Source organism: Podarcis muralis, chromosome 12 (genome assembly GCF_964188315.1).
Source record: "Podarcis muralis chromosome 12, rPodMur119.hap1.1, whole genome shotgun sequence".
Lineage (NCBI taxonomy): Eukaryota > Metazoa > Chordata > Lepidosauria > Squamata > Lacertidae > Podarcis > Podarcis muralis.
Genome location: NC_135666.1, coordinates 11664912 through 11684041, shown reverse-complemented (window position 1 = coordinate 11684041; position 19130 = coordinate 11664912). Strand labels below are relative to the sequence as shown.

At 46.7% G+C, this 19130-nt stretch overlaps 1 protein-coding gene across 5 annotated transcripts in view; it reads left to right on the top strand.

The window, feature by feature from the left end:
- The window catches only part of PRKAG2 (protein kinase AMP-activated non-catalytic subunit gamma 2), a 201297-nt gene that overhangs the window by 81782 nt on the left and 100385 nt on the right, over positions 1-19130 (top strand). The window contains exon 1 of one of the 5 annotated variants that reach the window (XM_028751343.2): positions 14039-14698. The exons of the other annotated variants lie outside the window; for them this stretch is intronic. Within the exon in view, the coding sequence (XP_028607176.2) occupies positions 14605-14698 (94 nt within the window). The 5' untranslated portion in view covers positions 14039-14604. Of the gene's footprint in view, positions 1-14038; positions 14699-19130 lie in introns of those variants that run through there. 5 annotated transcript variants of the gene reach the window in all.

Here is a 19130-nt window from a genome sequence, read left to right as displayed (position 1 = left end):
TGGTCTCCCAAGCAGGACACCATTGATGCCCTTGCAACTGCTCATTCTCCAGATCCTCTTCCATGCCAAAATGGCTGCTCCCCATGCCACCAACTGAAATACAGTGGTACCTCAGGTTACATACGCTTCAGGTTACAGACTCCGCTAACCCAGAAATAGTACCTCGGGTTAAGAACTTTGCTTCAGGATGAGAACAGAAATCGTGCTCCGGCGGCATGGTGGCAGCAGGAGGCCCCATTAGCTAAAGTGGTACTTCAGCTTAAGAACAGTTTCAGGTTAAGAACAGACCTCCAGAACAAATTAAGTACTTAACCCGAGGTACCACTTTATTTATTGTTATTCTCGATTTACCAGTACCACCTATTCCACACCCTAAGCCACACACAATTTGCAAATTTTCCACAGTAAACGGAATATGGGAGAAGCTGACGTTGAGGTGTGCTGTAGCAGACATTTGAGTGCTCAGCCTCTTTGCCCTGCTAATGGTGTACAGTGGTACCTCGGGTTAAGAACTGAATTCGTTCTGGAGGTCTGTTCTTAACCTGAAACTGTTTTTACCTGAAGCACCACTTTAGCTAATGGGGCCTCCTGCTGCCACCGTGCCACCGGAGCACGATTTCTGTTCTCATCCTGAAGCAAAGTTCTTAACCTGAAGTAATATTTCTGGGTTAGCGGAGTCTGTAACCTGAAGCGTATGTAACCTGAAGCGTATGTTACCCGTATTATCTCTGGATATGCTGCAGTAATGCATAGGTGTGAGTGTTTCAAGCCTTATTTGGTACCTCAGACTGATAAGATCCCTGCCTCCTCCATTTGACAGTCCCAACATAAATGAACTGTTGCAGTGATTCCAGTTTAACATCTGAGATGCTGATGCGAGCCTTCAAAAAGCCTATCAAGTTGGAAGAGGGAACGAGCATCCCTCTTCTAGCTTCATCTTTCAGCTCTTTTCAAGTGGAGTGGAATAACCACCATCATCACCTTGTGATGAAGAGAGCAGTAAGCAAGGGAGACTGTCAGGTTTCACGAGCACCAGAGGGAAGTCCTCAAGGAATGTCTTCTGCACTCATGACTACTATGTTGCAGCCCCAACCTTAAACAATGAATAATAAATCTAAAGTTCTAAAGCCAGACCAAACCAAACCCCTGTACCCTATTGTGTGCCATTCATCCATAATTGAAACGATTAGCTTCAGACAGGCAGAGAAAAAGTTTCATTTTAGTCCGTCTTCCCCCTGCCCAGACCCCCCCCCCCCCAAACTAGGCTGGGACAAGAGTTAACAAATCAGGCACTCAGAATAAGAACCAAAGAATTTAAAAACCAGGGAGTTGTCTGTGTGAAAAGCAAATCCCAGTAATGATTAGCAATTGTGCTTTTGGCAAAGAGGCTGGATAGGGTTTTTTTGGTTTTGGTTTTTTTTGCTAAGCTATCCTTAATACTGCTGACAGTTTTTGTAATGCTTCTTAGAGGTAAGGCAGAAGAAATTGCCTGGCATAACTGACATCCTGAGAAAGGAATTAATCTCTCTCCGCACAAAGGCAAAAGTTGACCATATATAGTCTTTTTTAATAATATTTATTTTTCGTGGCTTTTTCCTTGTACCCCAACATTTCCATTCTTGTTTTAGTGATGGGTGGTAGATCTTCACCTTTGTTATGAACTGTCCTTGCATGTCCCAAGATACGTTGGAGACCTCATAGGAAGCATGAGGAATCTGTGGCTCTCCATGTGATGGTCTTAAACTATCATCATCTCAGACTAGTAGTCCAGTGACATCTGCAGGGTCACTATATTTGGGCTCAGAGAGGCTGTGGGAAATTGCCTTGGAGCAACCAATTCACAACTCTCAAAATGTGCCACATTGAACTCTAAACCCAGAATAAAGCAAATTGGCTTCTGTCTTGCACTTTGCTTTTTCACAAGCTCTGCAGGTGTGCCCCTAAAAATGCTACAGCCACAAATTATTCCCCTGAGGTTCTAATCTCAACACAGAAGAAATGCAGTATGGTGTGGGCAGCTCTAGAGATCTCTAACATTCTTAGGGCCAGCCCAATTACCGTGCAAATTCTGGGATTTTTGCATAAGGGGAAAACATTGTAAGGTCTTTGATACGGTTTAAGTACATGTCTGTCTCCTGAGTTATAGACTGGTGACTGGGAGCAGCTGCCGAGACCACATAACACCAGTCTTGAAAGACCTACATTGGCTCCCAGTATGTTTCCTAGCCCAATTCAAAGTGTTGGTCCCTAAATGGCCTTGGCCCAGTCTTGATCGGCAAGCCCTAGGCTCTGTGGTTTAGACCCGCGTCCCATTATAATAATTATTATTAATTGATTGTAATTTAGCAGGGTTTGGGGAGCCGGGGTTGGATTGATACCGTGGCATGCAGCAAGGGGGGAATTTAAGTCTTCTCATGGCCCCGATTCAGATTGGTCTGTGGCTGCTGTTTTTTGCCCTGGGAAGAAAGCTGCTGTTGGCACTAAGACTCATTACTCCTGCAATTACATTAAAGGCCACCAGATCCAAGCTTTGCTGAGCACAATAAACCTCAGGGAAACTTCTGGCGGAAAGGCTGAGAAATCTGTCACAGCTTGTTAAGAAGCTGCTTATCAGTGCCAGGCCTAATTAGGGTAACTACAGATCAAGCAATTAAGCTGTGGCGTTCCTCCCACCCACAAGGCATGTACTTGCATAGAGCAGGTGCCATGTAGGTGTCTGCAGGTACCATCGTTCTTCCTCCCAAAGGAGCACAGGGCGCCAAACAACAGAAGGATAAAGAAATAACAGTATAGAATCATAGAGCTGAAAGGGACCCGATGGTCATCTAGTCCAACCCCCAGCAGTGCAGGAATGTGCAGCTGCCCCATACAGGGATTGAACCTGAAACCTTGGCATTATCAGCACCATGCACTAACCAGCTGAGCTGTCCAGTTAAAAACCATCCCCTGTACAGATGCAGATTAGGAAATAGCTCCACTAGAATTCTTGTTGGAAGAGGAGTGTCTTCAGCAGGTACCAAAAAGACAACAGAGACTGTCTGATATTCAAGGGCAGGGATTTCCAAAGGGTAGGGGCCACGCCGCTAAAGTCCCAGTTCCTCTATCGTGCAGAATGGAACTCTTGATAAGGTGGCACCTGCAAATCACGATAACCCAAAATATGTGGCTGCTTTGTTTATTTATTTTGTGCAAGTTGGGTGCGGCAGAAGAGCAAGATCAAACAACAGCAACCACCCCATAATCAAGAACAACGACGCTTGAATTTTTTGAGGTTACATAATAATGTCGTAGTTCCCTGAGTCCCTGGAAGAGGCGCCCCTTAGTAAGCTGGCCTCTCAAGCCAATTTTATTTCAGAGCCTAAAAATAGGGAAGGGAAGCAAGGAATTCTGGTGGATGGCGGAACACTCTGACCTCTGCGACCCAAAATAAAGGCCAGCGGAAAGTTCCTAATCCACGTTGCGCTCCCTGTCCCTGTTGCGGGTCTTGTTACATCTCCGAATACACTGAAAGGGGAGGAAAAACACAGGCTCAAGATTTTTAATATCGGGGCACAGCAGGTGGTAAAGAGCGCCTGCCTATTGCCTACTGCTGCCCCAGCTGGGTCTCTTATCTTTGGCCGGTCGGACTGTGCTATAGGTATTGTTCTGGCTGTAATCCCTTCTGCACAGTGTTTTGAGGAAAATCAAATTCAGTCTTGCAGGCTTTTGCTCTTGTGCCGCCTCAGCAGAAAGGAAGGTAATGGGTGTGTTGGCGCAGGAAGGCTATAAAAGGAGGGGTGGCCAGTCAGTGACGGTAGGAGGCTCCAGAGAAAGGTGTAACTCTTTGCTTTTTCCCCTCTTGGGACCGTTCAATCCTCTTCCTGCCTAAGGAAGGGTCCAGGAAGGATAGAATAAGGTTTGAAGCAGGGATGGGAGTTATGAAGTGCCTGGCAGTCTCGATTTGAAAGTGTGCGGAAAGCTTACATAGAATGATATTGTTGAAAGTAATCAACATTATAAGCAGACTTGGAATCTTACTGTGAACACACCATCTGGGTTGTTATATTGCAGAATTTGCCATGGGAAATCTCAGTTCATCCTCATCAATGAGATTTCCCATGAAGATGATTGTGGCAAGTTTTACTGCATACCCATTGACGCATCAACCGTGCATCTGATTTGTACCCTCAAGTCTTTTCCCCAAGACTCTTGGTTTTATAAGAAAGGCAGATCTGTAGTGTGGGTTTGTCCTTCAGTTCTTAATAGATCCCAAACAGCTTGTCCATTGGTATGTGGCCTCATGGGGCATGGAAGCTCTGAATGGTTGAATTCAGGGTGGCTGAGATGGCTGAAAATGGCTGAGGCTTATCAGTCACAAAATGGCGGCAGGTGGAAGGAGAGTTTGGCATTTACTGACATTGTTTCCTTCCGACACTGAACCCATTTTTGGAAATTGCTAAATTCTCGGTCACAGTGTTTTCTTTGTGGTGAGGTTCCATAGCTTAGCTTTTCTAAAGCGAAGTACAGGAATTTGCTCCAGAGGTGTTGTGGAAGCCTCCCTGTTTTAGGCAGAATTTGCTGATCCAGAGTGTCCAAGCAGTGAAGGCCTTTCCTTTTTAATTTCCCCCTACCTGTTTCCCAATGCCTGTTAACTCTTCGCCCAGTTCCTTTCACATCCAACTTGGAGCTTCTTCCCCCGCCTCCAGCCTGCAAGGTTCTCTAATCCCCCTCTCCGGTCCTTTTCATTCACTTCTCCCTGCTGCAACGGCTCTGCTTTCTTCTCCCCTTCCTTTATACAGTGGTAACTCGGGTTACATACACTTCAGGTTACAGACTCCGCTAACCCAGAAATATTACCTCGGGTTAAGAACTTTATTTCAGGATGAGAACAGAAATCGTGCAGCAGGAGGCCCCATTAGCTAAAGTGGTGCTTCAGGTTAAGAACAGTTTCAGGTTAAGAACGGACCTCCGGAATGAATTAAATACTTAACCCGAGGTACCACTGTATTCCTTTATATTCCCAGTTTGTTTTGTAATAGGATTCCCATATTTCAACAAGTGAAAGTCCAGACACAAAAGTTGTTGAGCTTTTTGAGCTATTTTTAATGACACTCGCCAAAATCTACACTTCCAACATGGGCTGCCATATGTCCGGATTTTCCCAGACATCTCAGCGATTTCTGCTGGAGACTGCTAACAAAGACTGAATACCAGAAAATTCCAGACGTATGGCAGCACCTCCTCTGGCCGCCCCCTTCCTCCCCAGAAGGGAGACCTTCAATTGCTCATGTACGCCACCTACCCAAAAACTTATTTACTCAACCTTTACTCAAAATGCCAGAAGTTGCTGGCATTGGTTGAACTGGGGTGGCTATGGGGCAGGGCAGGCAAGGAAGGAGGCACTGGGCTGGTTGTTGTTGTTTAGTCGTTTAGTCGTGTCCGACTCTTTGTGACCCCATGGACCAGAGCATGCCAGGCACCTCTGCCTTCCCTTGCCTCCCGCAGTTTGGCCAAACTCATGCTGGAAGCTTCGAGAACACTGTCCAACCATCTCGTCCTCTGTCGTCCCCTTTTCCTTGTGCCCTCCATCTTTCCCAACATCAGGGTCTTTTCCAGGGAGTCTTCTCTTCTCATGAGGTGGCCAAAGTATTGGAGCCTCAGCTTCAGGATCTGTCCTTCCAGTGAGCATTCAGGGCTGATTTCCTTCAGAATGTATAGGTTGGATCTTCTTGCAGTCCATGGGACTCTCAAGAGTCTCCTCCAGCACCATAATTCAAAAGCATCAATTCTTCGGCAATCAGCCTTCTTGATGGTCCAGCTCTCACTTCCATACATCACTACTGGGAAAACCATAGCTTTTAATATACGGACCTTTGTTGGCAAGGTGATGTCTCTGCTTTTTAAGATGCTGTCTAGGTTTGTCATTGCTTTTCTCCCAAGAAGCAGGCGTCTTTTAATTTCGTGGCTGCTGTCACCATCTGCAGTGATCATGGAGCCCAAGAAAGTAAAATCTCTGACTGCCTCCATTTCTTCTCCTTCTATTTGCCAGAATTGTCTTTGTCCATGGAGTTTTCTTGGCAGGGATACTGGAGTGGCTTGCCGGTTCCTCCTCCAGGTGGATCACGTTTGGTCAAAACTCTCCACTATGACCTGTCTATCTTGGGTGGCCCTGCTCGGCATAGTTCATAGCTTCTCTGAGTTATTCAAGCCCCTTCGCCACGGCAAGGCAGCGATCCATGAAGGGGAGGCACTGGGCAGGCTGTAGCAAATGAGACCCACCTAAAAGTGGTCCTTTATGGGATATCTTTAGAAGAAGAAAAGGCTAAGGAGTAAACCCTACGCAAATCCAGAGTGGCATCCCTAAGATGGTTGGATAGTGCCTTGTACACCTCCTTCCAGCAACTCCTGCAGCCAAGCTGGTGCCAAACACATTGCTCTGCTTTCCTTTGGACCACATCAGCGAGGCTGAGAGCTGGGTCTTGTCGTCTGGGCGGCCCAGGACCTCCATACTTGCCGCCCAAGCTTGCGCCTCCTCAGGGAGGTCACTTTGGTGCTGCTAATGTAGCGGCTTAACTCCACCCCCAGAGGTGGACTCCATTGTCTATCGAGACAGATGCCAACAACAAAAGTGGTCGAAGGCCCAGAGTCGAGAAACTCTGCTTTAATCCACACATATTATCTCCCACCTAGAATCATAGAATCATAGAGTTGGAATAGACCACAAGGGCCATCGAGTCCAACCCCCTGCCAAGCAGGAAACACCATCAGAGCACTCCTGACATATGGTTGTCAAGCCTCTGCTTAAAGACCTCCAAAGAAGGAGACTCCACCACACTCCTTGGCAGCAAATTCCACTGTCGAACAGCTCTTACTGTCAGGAAGTTCTTCCTCATTCCGAGTAGCGAAGAAACAAACATGCTGAAGCAGAGAATGTGGATTGGAGCAATACTTCCTATTTGTGTCTCTTTAAGATGCAGGTTTTAATATTTAATACACCAGTCACACTCTTCTGATTTGAGTGCCATGTCTTCATTGCTGGCTGCCGAGAAAACATTGGGTTCCTCCCCCCTCCCAAGCATATTGCTCTCATTTTAAAAGTGCAACACGTTCCCCATTTTGCCAGACAGCCCAAAGGTTTGACAACTTACCCAACAGAATCCTGCCTCTTGATTAGCTCCGATCATAAATCCTCCTTTGCTCCTATCACAGCCAGCAGCTTTCTAAGCTGGCCTAGTGATGCATTTAATTCCTCTTTTCAAAGCAGGTAATCTGCGGTTCATAACTGGTTGAAAAGCCAAGAAGAAAAAGACTGCTCTTCATCCAGATGAGAGCAGGACTGTGTGCACTGTGAAGAGAGACTTGGCAAAAGCTACAGCCTCCCCCACCTTTTTGACTGCAATTTGGGGGTGCTCCTGGGTTCAGCGCTGTCGCTTGAGGCTTAGGTGGCCTCGGTGGCCAAAGAGCGCCTTTTTCCAGCTACAGCTGGTTCACCAGGTACAACCCCTTTTGGGCAGAGATGACTTGGCCACCATACTCCGGAAACCTCCAGATTGGGTTACTGTAATACACTGTTTGTGGGACTGCCCTTGATTATGGTTTAGAAACGTACGTTGCTCCAAAATGCAGCATGCTGGGGCTACATTTAGATCTCATATAACCCCCATTTTAAAACAGCTGCAGTGGTCACCAGTTTGTTGCCAAGGCCAATTAAAGGTGCTCATGTTAGTGTTTAAAGCCCTAAATGACTCAGGCCCCAGATATCTGAAAGACTGTCTCTTTCCTTACAGACCCTTTCAGTTGCTGAGATTGGTGGATGGGGCCCTCTTAGAAGTTCCTGTGCCCTCAGAGGTTTGGGGGGGGGCAGGGGAAGAGGGCCTTCTCTGTGGTGGCACCTAAACTGTGGAATTCCCTCCCCACAGACGTGTCTCTTGCATTGTACGTTGTTTTAAATTGCTTTTAGTATTGTGTTTTGCTTTTAGTATTGTGTATTGTGTTTTGCTTTTAGTATTGTGTATTGTGTTGAGGAAGTGAGAGCTGGACCATAAAGAAGGCTGATCGCCAAAGAATTGATGCTTTTGAATTATGGTGCTGGAGGAGACTTGAGAGTCCCATGGACTGCAAGAAGATCAAACGCATCCATTCTTAAGGAAATCAGCCCTGAGTGCTCACTGGAAGGACAGATCGTGAAGCTGAGGCTCCAGTACTTTGAGAAGAGAAGACTCCCTGGAGAAGACACTGATGCTGGGAAAGATGGAGGGCACAAGGAGAAGGGGGCGACAGAGGACGAGATGGTTGGATAGTGTTTTCGAGGTTACCAGCATGAGTTTGACCAAACTGCGGGAAGTAGTGGAGGACAGAGGTGCCTGGCGTGCTCTGGTCCATGGGGTCACGAAGAGTCGGACACGACTAAACGACTAAACAACAACAACAACAACAACAACAACAATTGTGTTTTAATGCTGTCACCCACCCTTAGGGTGAGGGGTGGGTAATTCCATGGGTGCCCAGATCCCAAAAGGGTTGGAGCCTGTCTGATACTCAACAGAACAGATTTCTTTATCACTGGGGCTGCTAAACTAAAAGACCTCAGCTGCATGCTACATTCTAAGAAGGGCTTTCCCAAATGACTGCAGTGTCCAAACTGGTATATAGAGGGTGACACGATCTCTCTCACACACTTTAAGTGGTGGTGAAGCTCCCTCACATTCATTTCTTCTGGAGAAGGGAGAGTTGGACCGGACAGGCCTGGGATAATTACTGCTGGAGAGCAGATACTGTCATGGACTGGCTGGTTGTAGAGGAGTGGTGGGAGGCACCAGCTGGAGCACCCCCCAAGGGAAAAAGCCTCAGAGTCCAGGGATTGTTGGTGGGACAACAATGAGTGGTCAGAGGGAGAATAGGGAACAGACTGGGAGCCGGAGGTGTCAGAAGATGAAGAGGCAACAGGGTTTAGTGAGCAGGAAGATTCTGCAGCAGAGAGCAGTCCAGAATCAGGGGCAGAAGTGGAGGCTGGGGAGGAGGAGGATCAAGACGCAGAGATGTACCAGGCTGTTGAAGAAGCCAAGGAGTCTCTGTGTGCTAGGACCAGCTCCTCTACCCCCTGGTCTTCCAGAACCAGAAGAGGTATGAAGAGGGTGGAACAATGACAAACAAGGTGTTGGCGTCTCAGATTGCTTGGGATAGACCTGGGGAAAGGAACTAGGCCTGGCCTCCTGAACAGTTTTGTTACTTTGAATAAAGAGTTAACTTCACTGTGAATTATTTCTGACCTGCTTCTGAGGCACGGCTCTGTCAGATAATGGTCAGCTGAGCAGTTTTGTACACTCATGATCTCTGTAGCACCTTCCCCGCCACCTCTCCAATCTGGGTATGGCAGATGACACCCATCTTTCTAAGCCAGGTAGCCAGAAGAGCACCAACATTTTAGCTCTGACCCTGGTCTCAGCCAACATGGATGATCTTAAGGCCTGGTGCAGATCTGCCAGTTTCACGATTCAGTCTCTGATCTCTCTGTTTAACAGCTAACGCTGTTCAGGTTGAGGATCATTATCAGGCTCTTGCTTATTTTGCAATTTGGGGAGTGGAGAATAAACAATGGGGGGGGGGGAGATCCAGCTCGTGGTGTTGCTCTTAGCACCACTGGTGTTATCTGAACTCTTAGAATAACAGAGGAGCCCAAGCTGGTTGCGGAAGCAAATCCTTTGCTTTATTATGATTGAAATCCTTCTCTTCTCTCTCTCCCTCAACCCTGTACACTTCCTCCTGACTCATGCCATCATTTTTGTGCTTTCAGATTTGGGCCTGCCGCAAGTCTTCAGGGCGGGGGGTTGTTGCCTTGTCAATAAAGCACCTTCCTTTCTACAACCTCTGGGCTGGCTTGACATGAACTCCTCTTGTTATCAAGAGAACATATGTAGGAAGAGCCCTGGGGCGGCAGCAGGGGGCATAATTTTCTATGTTTTTAAGTTAAGCCATCCTCCTGTGAGGGCAGCTGAAAAGCTCTAGGTCAAAATAGTTCTGTTTGGGATTAGAACAGCACTTGGGTCAGTGTGCAACTTGAATCAACACCCTATGGAACAATCATAACATCAGTGTAGCACAATAGCATTACAAAAATTGCTCAGGCTTCTAATAATAAATAAATAGCCCCAGGAACTTAACAAAACATATGCAATGAACATTCTATTCTATTGTCTGAAATTACATGACAGCATTTAAATAGTGCTTGAGTAGCAATGTTTGAAGTATTCAGTGTGCATTGTCTCAATAATCCTTACCACAACCCTTAAAGGGTTAGGGGAGATAAATTTCTCTCTCTTGTAATACTAGAGGTTGGGATCGCCCAGCGAAATTGATTGGAAAGACAAAATGAAGTTCTTCATGCAGCACATAATAACTTTTGGAACCTATTGCCACAGAAGGTCAGCGGTTTGAATCCCTGTGAAGGGGTGAGGTCCCGTTGTTTGGTCCCTGCTCTTGCCGACCTAGCAGTTCGAAAGAATGTCAAAGTGCAAGTAGATAAATAGGTACCACTCCAGTGGTTAGGTAAACGGCGTTTCTGTGTGCTGCCCTGGTTCGCCAGAAGCGGCTTAGTCATGCTGGCCACATGACCCGGAAGCTGTCTGCGGACAAACGGCGGCTCCCTTGGCCTGTAAAGCAAGATGAGCGCCACAACCCCAGAGTCGTCCGCGACTGGACCTAACCGTCAGGGGTACCTTTATCTTTACCTAGCCACGACAGCTTAATTGGAAGTCCAGATTCAGAGGGAATATTCCTCTAAACACCAGCTGCCTGGGCTGGAGGGAGATTTACAAGGCAGAACTGTTGCCTTCATCTCCTGTTTGTTGTCTTCCCAGAGGCAATTGACTCTCCGCCTTTGGAAACTGTGCACTGGGCTAGACGGGTCTTTAGTCCGGCCCAACAGGGCCTTTTCCATGTCTGCACATAAGCATACTTAGATTTACAGCCTTAGTGTAATTCTTTCCCCAATGTTCTAGTTTCCACACTCTCGGAACTTTTTACATAGGAGGGTGAAAACCAAACAGTCTATCTGCATTCTGAAATAATAATTCTGAATTCACCTCATTCGGCATAACATGTGGAATGGCTTTTTCAGTACCACCGAAGGTGTGCTTGCATTACCGCCTTAGAATGCAGTGAGATGCGTTTCACAGTTTTTTCTCCCCTAGCTGTTCACATCAGCGTGGCATCAGTCAGATTCTGTTGGGCAAGATGGCTTTATCCGATTCCAAGGTATTTACACCGTGGCTGCTTCCAAGCCTCTCTCATGGTTTACTTCTCCAGGCTTACTCAGTAGCAAACCCCACTGGGTTTCTTAGTGCACAAGATTGCAGGCAGTCTAGGTTGACCTTTGGCATATGATTGGAGTTAAATCTGTTGAGGGTTTGGACTGCATGGTCTCCCCGATGCCTCTTAGCTATCGCAGTTCTGTGATGCTTTCAGATCAGCTCATAAGAAAGAAAGAAAATGCTTGAAATAGAGATGGATATTTTCTTCCCAGGCTTTGAAGGATGGTTTGGGCCTTTGCTGCCCTTGAAAACTAAACCCAGAGTCAGGGCAAATGTGCAACTCTGCCTGCCAAAAAAAATAAAATAAAATATGCACCTCTTGCCAAAACCGCTTAGACCGACCTTTGAGCAACCTTCTCCTAGGTTCACACACTGCAGTAACAGTGGGGTGGAAAATCGGAATGACCAAATACCCACACCAACACCTTTATAATCCTGTTAGAAGGAACAGCCCTCTTATTCCCAAGCTTTGGCTGACCCTAGCCTGTTCGTTCTCATGGCCCTAGTAGCCTGCTTGTTTCAAACATTTCGGCCAGGGGTGTAGCCCTGGGCACATATTTTTGAGGGGGCATGAAGTAGGCACCCCCACGCAGGCCCCTCCAGTGTGCCCGGGCCCAGAATTCCTCTCTCAGCATCAGAGGCAGCAGTGTGCCCCTTCTTGGCTCTGGTGTGGGGCAGAGTCAGCGGTGAAGGCCAGGGTGCTGTGATGGACTCATTCACCCTACACCCCTTGCCCCCCCCCCCCACAGCGCCTGTGCACACTTGCCCAGGTGTCGTGAGCTCACGCAGTGCTGCTGCTTTCAACCATTTGCGTTAGGAAGCGTACAGCGTTAGGTTTCCTCTTTCTCTCTTCTGAGATATATTCTGCAGTTTTGAAAGGTTCAGCCTGCCATCTTGATTCAAAATATTGTCCAGTTGTCTCCAAACATAAAGCCTGCTCCTTGATCTCAGGAACAATCATGCAAAAATTGGTTATGATCTTTTAAGAGGGGTCCAGATGCACAACAAACAGCAAACTTTCATATATACATATATACATATACATATATGTGTGTGTGTGTGTGTGAGAGAGAGAGAGAGAGAGAGAGAGAGAGAGTGAGAAAGAAAGAAAGAAAGAAAGAAAGAAAGAAAGAAAGAAAGAAAGAAAGAGAAAGTTTGCTGTTTGAATATATATATTCTTTGGTGATCACTCGTAGCCAAGTAAGATTGTCTTCCATAAACATGGTTTTAACAATGAGTCCATAAGTGACTGTGGAGGCCAATTCTGGATCCGCACGTCCTTCCACAGTGGGGACATTGGTTTCCGGGCGGGAGTTGATCGCGGTGTGGATTTGTCAAGTGTGCCTTCCTCTTAGCACGTTTCTCCCTTGCGTCCTCTATCCACACAACAGTGTCTGGATGTCTATTACATACTTATCTACATAGGTGACGTACCCTTTTAATATGTAAGCAAAACCGGTATTTAAATACCTGGCGCCTTCAGTCTCCCCTCACTCAAATACCACATACGTTTTGTTGTTGTTTGTTCATCCAGGACATAGCCCAGCTACAAATAAGCATTTTTAAGTTGAACTGACTTCAGTGGGGAATACGCAGACTGGAATTACATGTCTGAGCCACTGCGCAGCAACGACCAAAAGCAAAAGCTCTGCACCACCTTCACCTCTCTGTTAAATTTAGTAAGGCAAACACAGGATGTGAGGTCGCCATGTTGCAAGTTTCCTCCACCTCCCATATAGCAGGCAATGAAGTGGAGCTTGGGGAGACAAAGGTGTCTGTTGATGTGCCTTAACTATTACATACCCATCAACTGCACCGCCCTGATCTCGGGTTGTACTTTCTTCAGGCATGGTGCCCCAAAACACGCATGTTGGGGTGTCAGCCAAGATTGCTGCTCTGGAAAAAAGCTTACAGTGGGGTCCAACAAATTTGCCTTTCCATCTCAGTGCTTCCCTCCCCAAATTTGTACTGTAACGTTGGCCTGTCTAACAGACTTATTGAAAGAATTCCTGAAGAAAAACATGCTTCAGACTTTGAATACTACTCAAAACATATAAGGAGACATTAGGATGTCTTTGTAAACTGCACAGCTCCTTAACGATGTAACTAATATGCCATTTTATATATATATAAAAACAGCCCTTGAAAGCACCCGTTTTTGTTTGTTTGTTTGTTTAGTCGTTTAGTCGTGTCCGACTCTTCGTGACGCCATGGACCAGAGCATGCCAGGCACTCCTGTCTTCCATGAAAGCACCCTTAATATAGAATAATTGTGGAAGGAGTTTTATATTTTATCTCTGCATTGCAAGGTCACTTTTAAAAGCCTGAACGTTGTGAGGAGTGTGTCACATTATGGGAACCTTGATATTTAAGCCATTTGTCCTTAAACCCCCATTTTAAAAGATTGGACTGTGCCGTTGCAAATACATCGAGTGTGGTTTTGCACATGCACGTGGAGACTCCATCCAGGGTGCTTCAGCTGCTCAAGTTTCCAAGAAGCTTGCCTGTCACGAAACTGACGGCACCTCATTCCCCGTGAGCTGGCTTGTTGCTTCTGTCCTGGAGGGGGCTGGACACGGCTGAGGTTATGAGCAGGCAGCCCTACTAAAGAGACCTAGGCGACATGAATCAAAATAGTTGAGTGATGTCATAATGGGAATGTGCTCTGGCCAATTGGTGCCAGGAATTGTCTGCTCTGGGGTGGTTTCCTTTTACAGTCTTTTTTAAAGAGACATCACGCCGAACTGCACATGGCAATTACCTCCCAGGGACCTCGTGCCTACTTAGCATGTTCGGGGTTTTATTTAAAAAGAGGCAAACGGCTTATCACCCGGCCACAACCCCTCTCTGCCGAAGCCGATCTGCTGGGTGAAATCCCAGCCTCCGAGCTTCTTTTCTCCTTTTTTCCTCCTTAAGGAGAGAAGTGCTGCTCTTGCAAGCTGGACTGGGGTGTTCAGCTGCTCCTGATATCAACAGATGTTGGCAGCGCACAGCTATTTACTGTGCATTGGGAAGGTATAATTCTCCAGCTCCTCTGACTGCAGCTTCCCATTGAAAGTTGCGGAAAGTTCGTGGGCTCAAGCAGAAGGTTTTAAACTTGTTTTGATTAGCACACCTGCTGCTTCATTGGGTTTATCACCCCCCTCCCTTTTCTCTGGATTTATTTTATTTTTTGCTTGCTTGCTTGCTTCTCGGACTCTTTGTTGACAAGTTCACTTGACGCGTTCTCCCTGCTTCGCTCCACCTGTGGGACGCATTTGCTTCTGAAGAGACGGGTATGACTGACGGCTGGTGGTGTCTGTGCCTGTTGTAGCCCATGAAGCGATTTGGCAGCCTGAGAGGAAGCAAGAAGCGAAAGGATCAAGGCAGGAGCTCCGAGAGGCGCAAATCTGAACCCCATGGCCTTCTAGGTAGGCAAATGCTCTCTCTTGCACCTTAAAAACCTTGGATGAACCCCACGAGTTGGCAGCAGCCAGGAGCTGTGGAGAGAGCAGTTTAATTCCATATCGATTCAGCAGTTTGAGTTTTGGGGGGTGGCTGTTTAAATGCAGGTTCCTGGAAGAGATTTCTACATGCCAATAAGAGCAGTTCCTCTCTCAAAGGCAAACTAGCTTAGCCTCTCTCATCTACCATCCCACCCATAAATTTTGCTTTGCAGAATTTTAGATAAGAATGCTGAAAGGTGAATTTTCTGCCTTGTTGATAATTCTAAACTTTGGTTTGGAGTTATGCGCAGGCAAAATACCAGGAGATTTCACAAGTGTCCTTTTCAGTTCTTGGAAAGCCAAGGTACATTATGAGGCAGTCATCCTTCTCTGTACACCAGTGCTATAGGAGAAGTTCAAGAGCTGTCCGATGATTGCTTAGTTATTTGTGCTTGACTTATCCCTTCGAAAGCCTCTTCTCGGTTTTCACTCTGTTTCATAGGATGACTTCATTGCAGGTACCCTGATATTATAGACACACAGAACTACACCAGGGACCGCAACAACATGTAGCAGCGTAATGATAGGCTTACAAGATAGGTTTGTACTCCTATACTTATTGTCAGTTGCAGTTCTGCTGAAAATGCCTCCTCCTCCTACTCATTATTACTGTTGTGGTTTAACTATTCTACATTGCCTAAAAATTACAATTGCCGTAGAGAGATGAAAATGGCACCCGCAGGCGTGCAATCCCATAGCCACAGCACAAAAGGAAAATTCAATAAGGAGGGAAAAGGAAAGAAAGCACTGGAGCAGCTGCACCTTTCTGACTGCTGGTTGGTGCATTTACTTCCCTTTTAAGGTGATCATTTCTTCACCATGGAATCGCCCCCTGCATTTAGGATTCCTCTGTAAAACTAGTGAAGTTCTGAATGTATCTTACTGGAAGAATTCTAGGGTGATTCCAGTTTTCCAGCACCAGGGATGCTATACCGATGTGTCTGCTGAGGATATCTTTGATGCTGCAGTAGATACGCCTTTCCTTTCCTCTGATCCAGCCCCTGTTCAAAAAGATGGTCCTTAAGCCGTTTGAAACATCACCCAACTCCACTTTGCCTTCGTTTTGTAGAGCAAGTTCTAAGCAGCCAGGGCAATATTGCTAGCTCCTAATAATCTTTGGCTGCTTCTGTTTCTGCTTCCTGCTGCATATCACAGCCCAGTGGCACCTTTTCGCAACCCATTTATTACTGAGGAATTCCACCAAGGACATATCTCTTGTGTGCTCTCTGAATCTGCTGCCTCTGCAGGGTTGCAGGTGCCTTTTGGAATTAACCTTGGCTGCAGGTCACAAGGCTGATGGAGAGGAACTGAAATAGGGCGTGTGTCATTGCATTTCCTAGAGAGTAGCTGCTGCTGAGCTCCCAAAGGAAATCCCAGTTCCTTTTTTCAGAAGCAAGGTTAAACCTCGCACATACACCTGTGAAAAGCTGCTACATAACTGTTTTTGTAATTTATTAAGTTCCTTCATTGGAAGCTTATGGTTTGTTTGTTTTTAATGCCAAGGAAAGGAGAAGCAGAATACTATGCCTTTAACTCCTTGCCTTGCCACCCCACTTGGCTGTTTAACTCGCCTTGACTCCTTGTCAGCTGGTGCTCTCCTCCATGAAACTGATTGGCAGTAGATCTAGATCCAGAGCAGATGACAGAATCAACTTGATCAAGCCAAACTTCCAGTAGAACTCACTGCCACTAGAATAGGGCAGTGGCTGCTGGCTTTTAAAAGTGGATTAAACAAAGCCATACAGGATGCGTCTTATCAATGGCTATAAGTGATCTCCATGTTGAGAGTCGGGCCACATACACACCATACATTTAACACACATGTAAAGAGCATGGCTTTCCACCAAAGTATCCTGGGAACTGTAGTTTATTGTGGGTGCTGGGAATGATAGCTCTGTAAGGCATGAACGGGACGCGGGTGGCGCTGTGGGTAAAAGCCTCAGCGCCTAGGGCTTGCCGATCGAAAGGTCGGTGGTTCGAATCCCCGCGGCGGGGTGCGCTCCCGCTGCTCGGTCCCAGCGCCTGCCAACCTAGCAGTTTGAAAGCACCCCCAGGTGCAAATAGATAAATAGGGACCGCTTACTGGCGGGAAGGTAAACGGCGTTCCGTGTGCTGCGCTGGCTCGCCAGATGCAGCTTTGTCACGGTGGCCACGTGACCCGGAAGTGTCTGCGGACAGCGCTGGCCCCTGGCCTCTTGAGTGAGATGAGCGCACAACCCTAGAGTCTGTCAAGACTGGCCCGTACGGGCAGGGGTACCTTTACCTTTACTTAAGGCATGAACTAAGTTTCCGATTTTGGCGGCGGGTGGGAGGGTGGAGAACCATGTCTTTTAAATGTTTGGTGTAGATTCTTTTACTGAATACCAGTTGCGGGGGAGCAAGAACAATCCTTCACGCCTTGCTTGGGGGCTGTGAAGGCAATGGCTTAGCCACTGTGGGAAGCAGAATGCTGAAGCAGATGGACCTTTGGTCTAACCCAGTAACAGTCTTCTGACAATTCCTATGATGAATTGGATTCACTGTGACCATTTTCAGGCCATGTTTGGCTTCCTACAGGATCCCTACTAAAGAATAGCATTTCACGGGGCACATCGGCTCTACAGTCCTGTATTGGATTTGTCTCGATTTCTGCACCCGCTTACCTGCTAAGAAACTTTCGCCAGATGTCTGCTATAGAACCCTGGGAATATTGCAAAGGATTCTGTGGGCAGGTGAATATCCTAGGAATGTGTTCTTTAGGACCTTTGCCATCATCCCATGAGGACTAAGCTGGACAAGACATTGAGGGTCTCTACTTGGCTTGCTCACCTCTTTAAATTTCTTTACCACCACCCTGCTCCTCAAAGTTGCACTGAGACTGCGTTTTTCTGAAGTAAATTGCCCCTCCAAAGTGAATTGAATGCAGATAATATGGAAGGTCCGTTCTTAACCTGAAACTGTTCTTAACCTGAAGCACCACTTTAGCTAATGGGGCCTCCTGCTGCTACTGCCGCGCCGCCGGAGCATGATTTCTGTTCTCATCCTGAAGCAAAGTTCTTAACCCGAGGTACTATTTCTGGGTTAGCGGAGCCTGTAACCTGAAGTGTATGTAACCTGAAGCGTATGTAACCTGAGGTACCACTGTACTGACTGGCAGGCTCAAAGGATTTTCTCTACCATTACTCATGGAAGAATGCCTGATGAGCTTCAAAGGAACCCTGTGGGTCCCCCAGAAGAAATCCACTGAACTATCTGCTACTTAACTTTATAAGACAGTGGTGTCCAAACTTTTTTCAAAGAGGCCCAGATTTGATGAAGTGAAGGGCTGTGAAGGCTGACCAAAGGGCCAACCAAAGTTGAGTTGTTAGCCTTTTTTAAGGATTGAAGTTGTTGAGCTTTTTTTAGGATTTTACCCCAGGATATAAACTGCTACAGGGGCTGAATAAGGCCCCCGAAATGGACATGCCTATTATAAGAGTTGCCCCTGGCTCCCCTTTGACTCTCAACGTGGCCAGTTGTGTTTAAACAGGTCAGGTCCCTGTTGCTGTTTGTAAATGAGATTTCTTCTTCTTCCAAGCAAGATGAGACTAATATCCCTGCCCTTTAAAGGACACCATCTGTTCAGGGATAGGTTGAATGACACATACGAAGAGCGCAAGGTTAAAACGAGTTCCCCTCTGACAAACCCGGTGTGGGAAGTGGTTCTCCTCTGAGCCCTGCAGCTGTGAAAACATCTGTCTCAGCACAACAGCAACTGGGGGAAGGCCCACTTGCTGGTGCTGGTTCCTGCTGACTCCAGCAAAGATCCAGTCTCATCCACGCCCATCTGGAGCCTGTTTTAGTAGAGGTTCTTTGGAAGGCAACCCAGATGTGGCTTTTCCCTGGGCTGCCCAGGCCTCGAATGGTCTAGTCAAGCCCAGCTTGCTCCTGTGACTGGGCTTGTTCCAAGCTCAACCCAGATTGGCTAATTGCACTCACTGCAGCTCCCACAGGTTCAAAAGCATGGGTCTTCGCAATTGTAGTAGCACCATGCGCTCCTACAATTGGGTATCCACCTAATAATGCCAGCTTCTTTTTAACATAATATAAAACTTAAAAAACAACAACAGAAAAAAGTATATAAATTCAAATCTTATTTTCTTGTAGCTTACTTTCCCGACTTCCTCACACCTCCCTTTTCCGTATTCCAATTTCTAATTTGTTTTCAGCAAATCCTTCCACTACCAGGAGAAATGTGGGTGGGGTAAACTGATGGAATATGCGCAGCTTGCGGACCTAACATATAGAATAAGAGATCAAGAAGAACATAGGTTTAAAGACGATTGGAAAATATTTCTTGAATATATGGAGGGAAATTGTGTTTATTTGAAAACGTGGG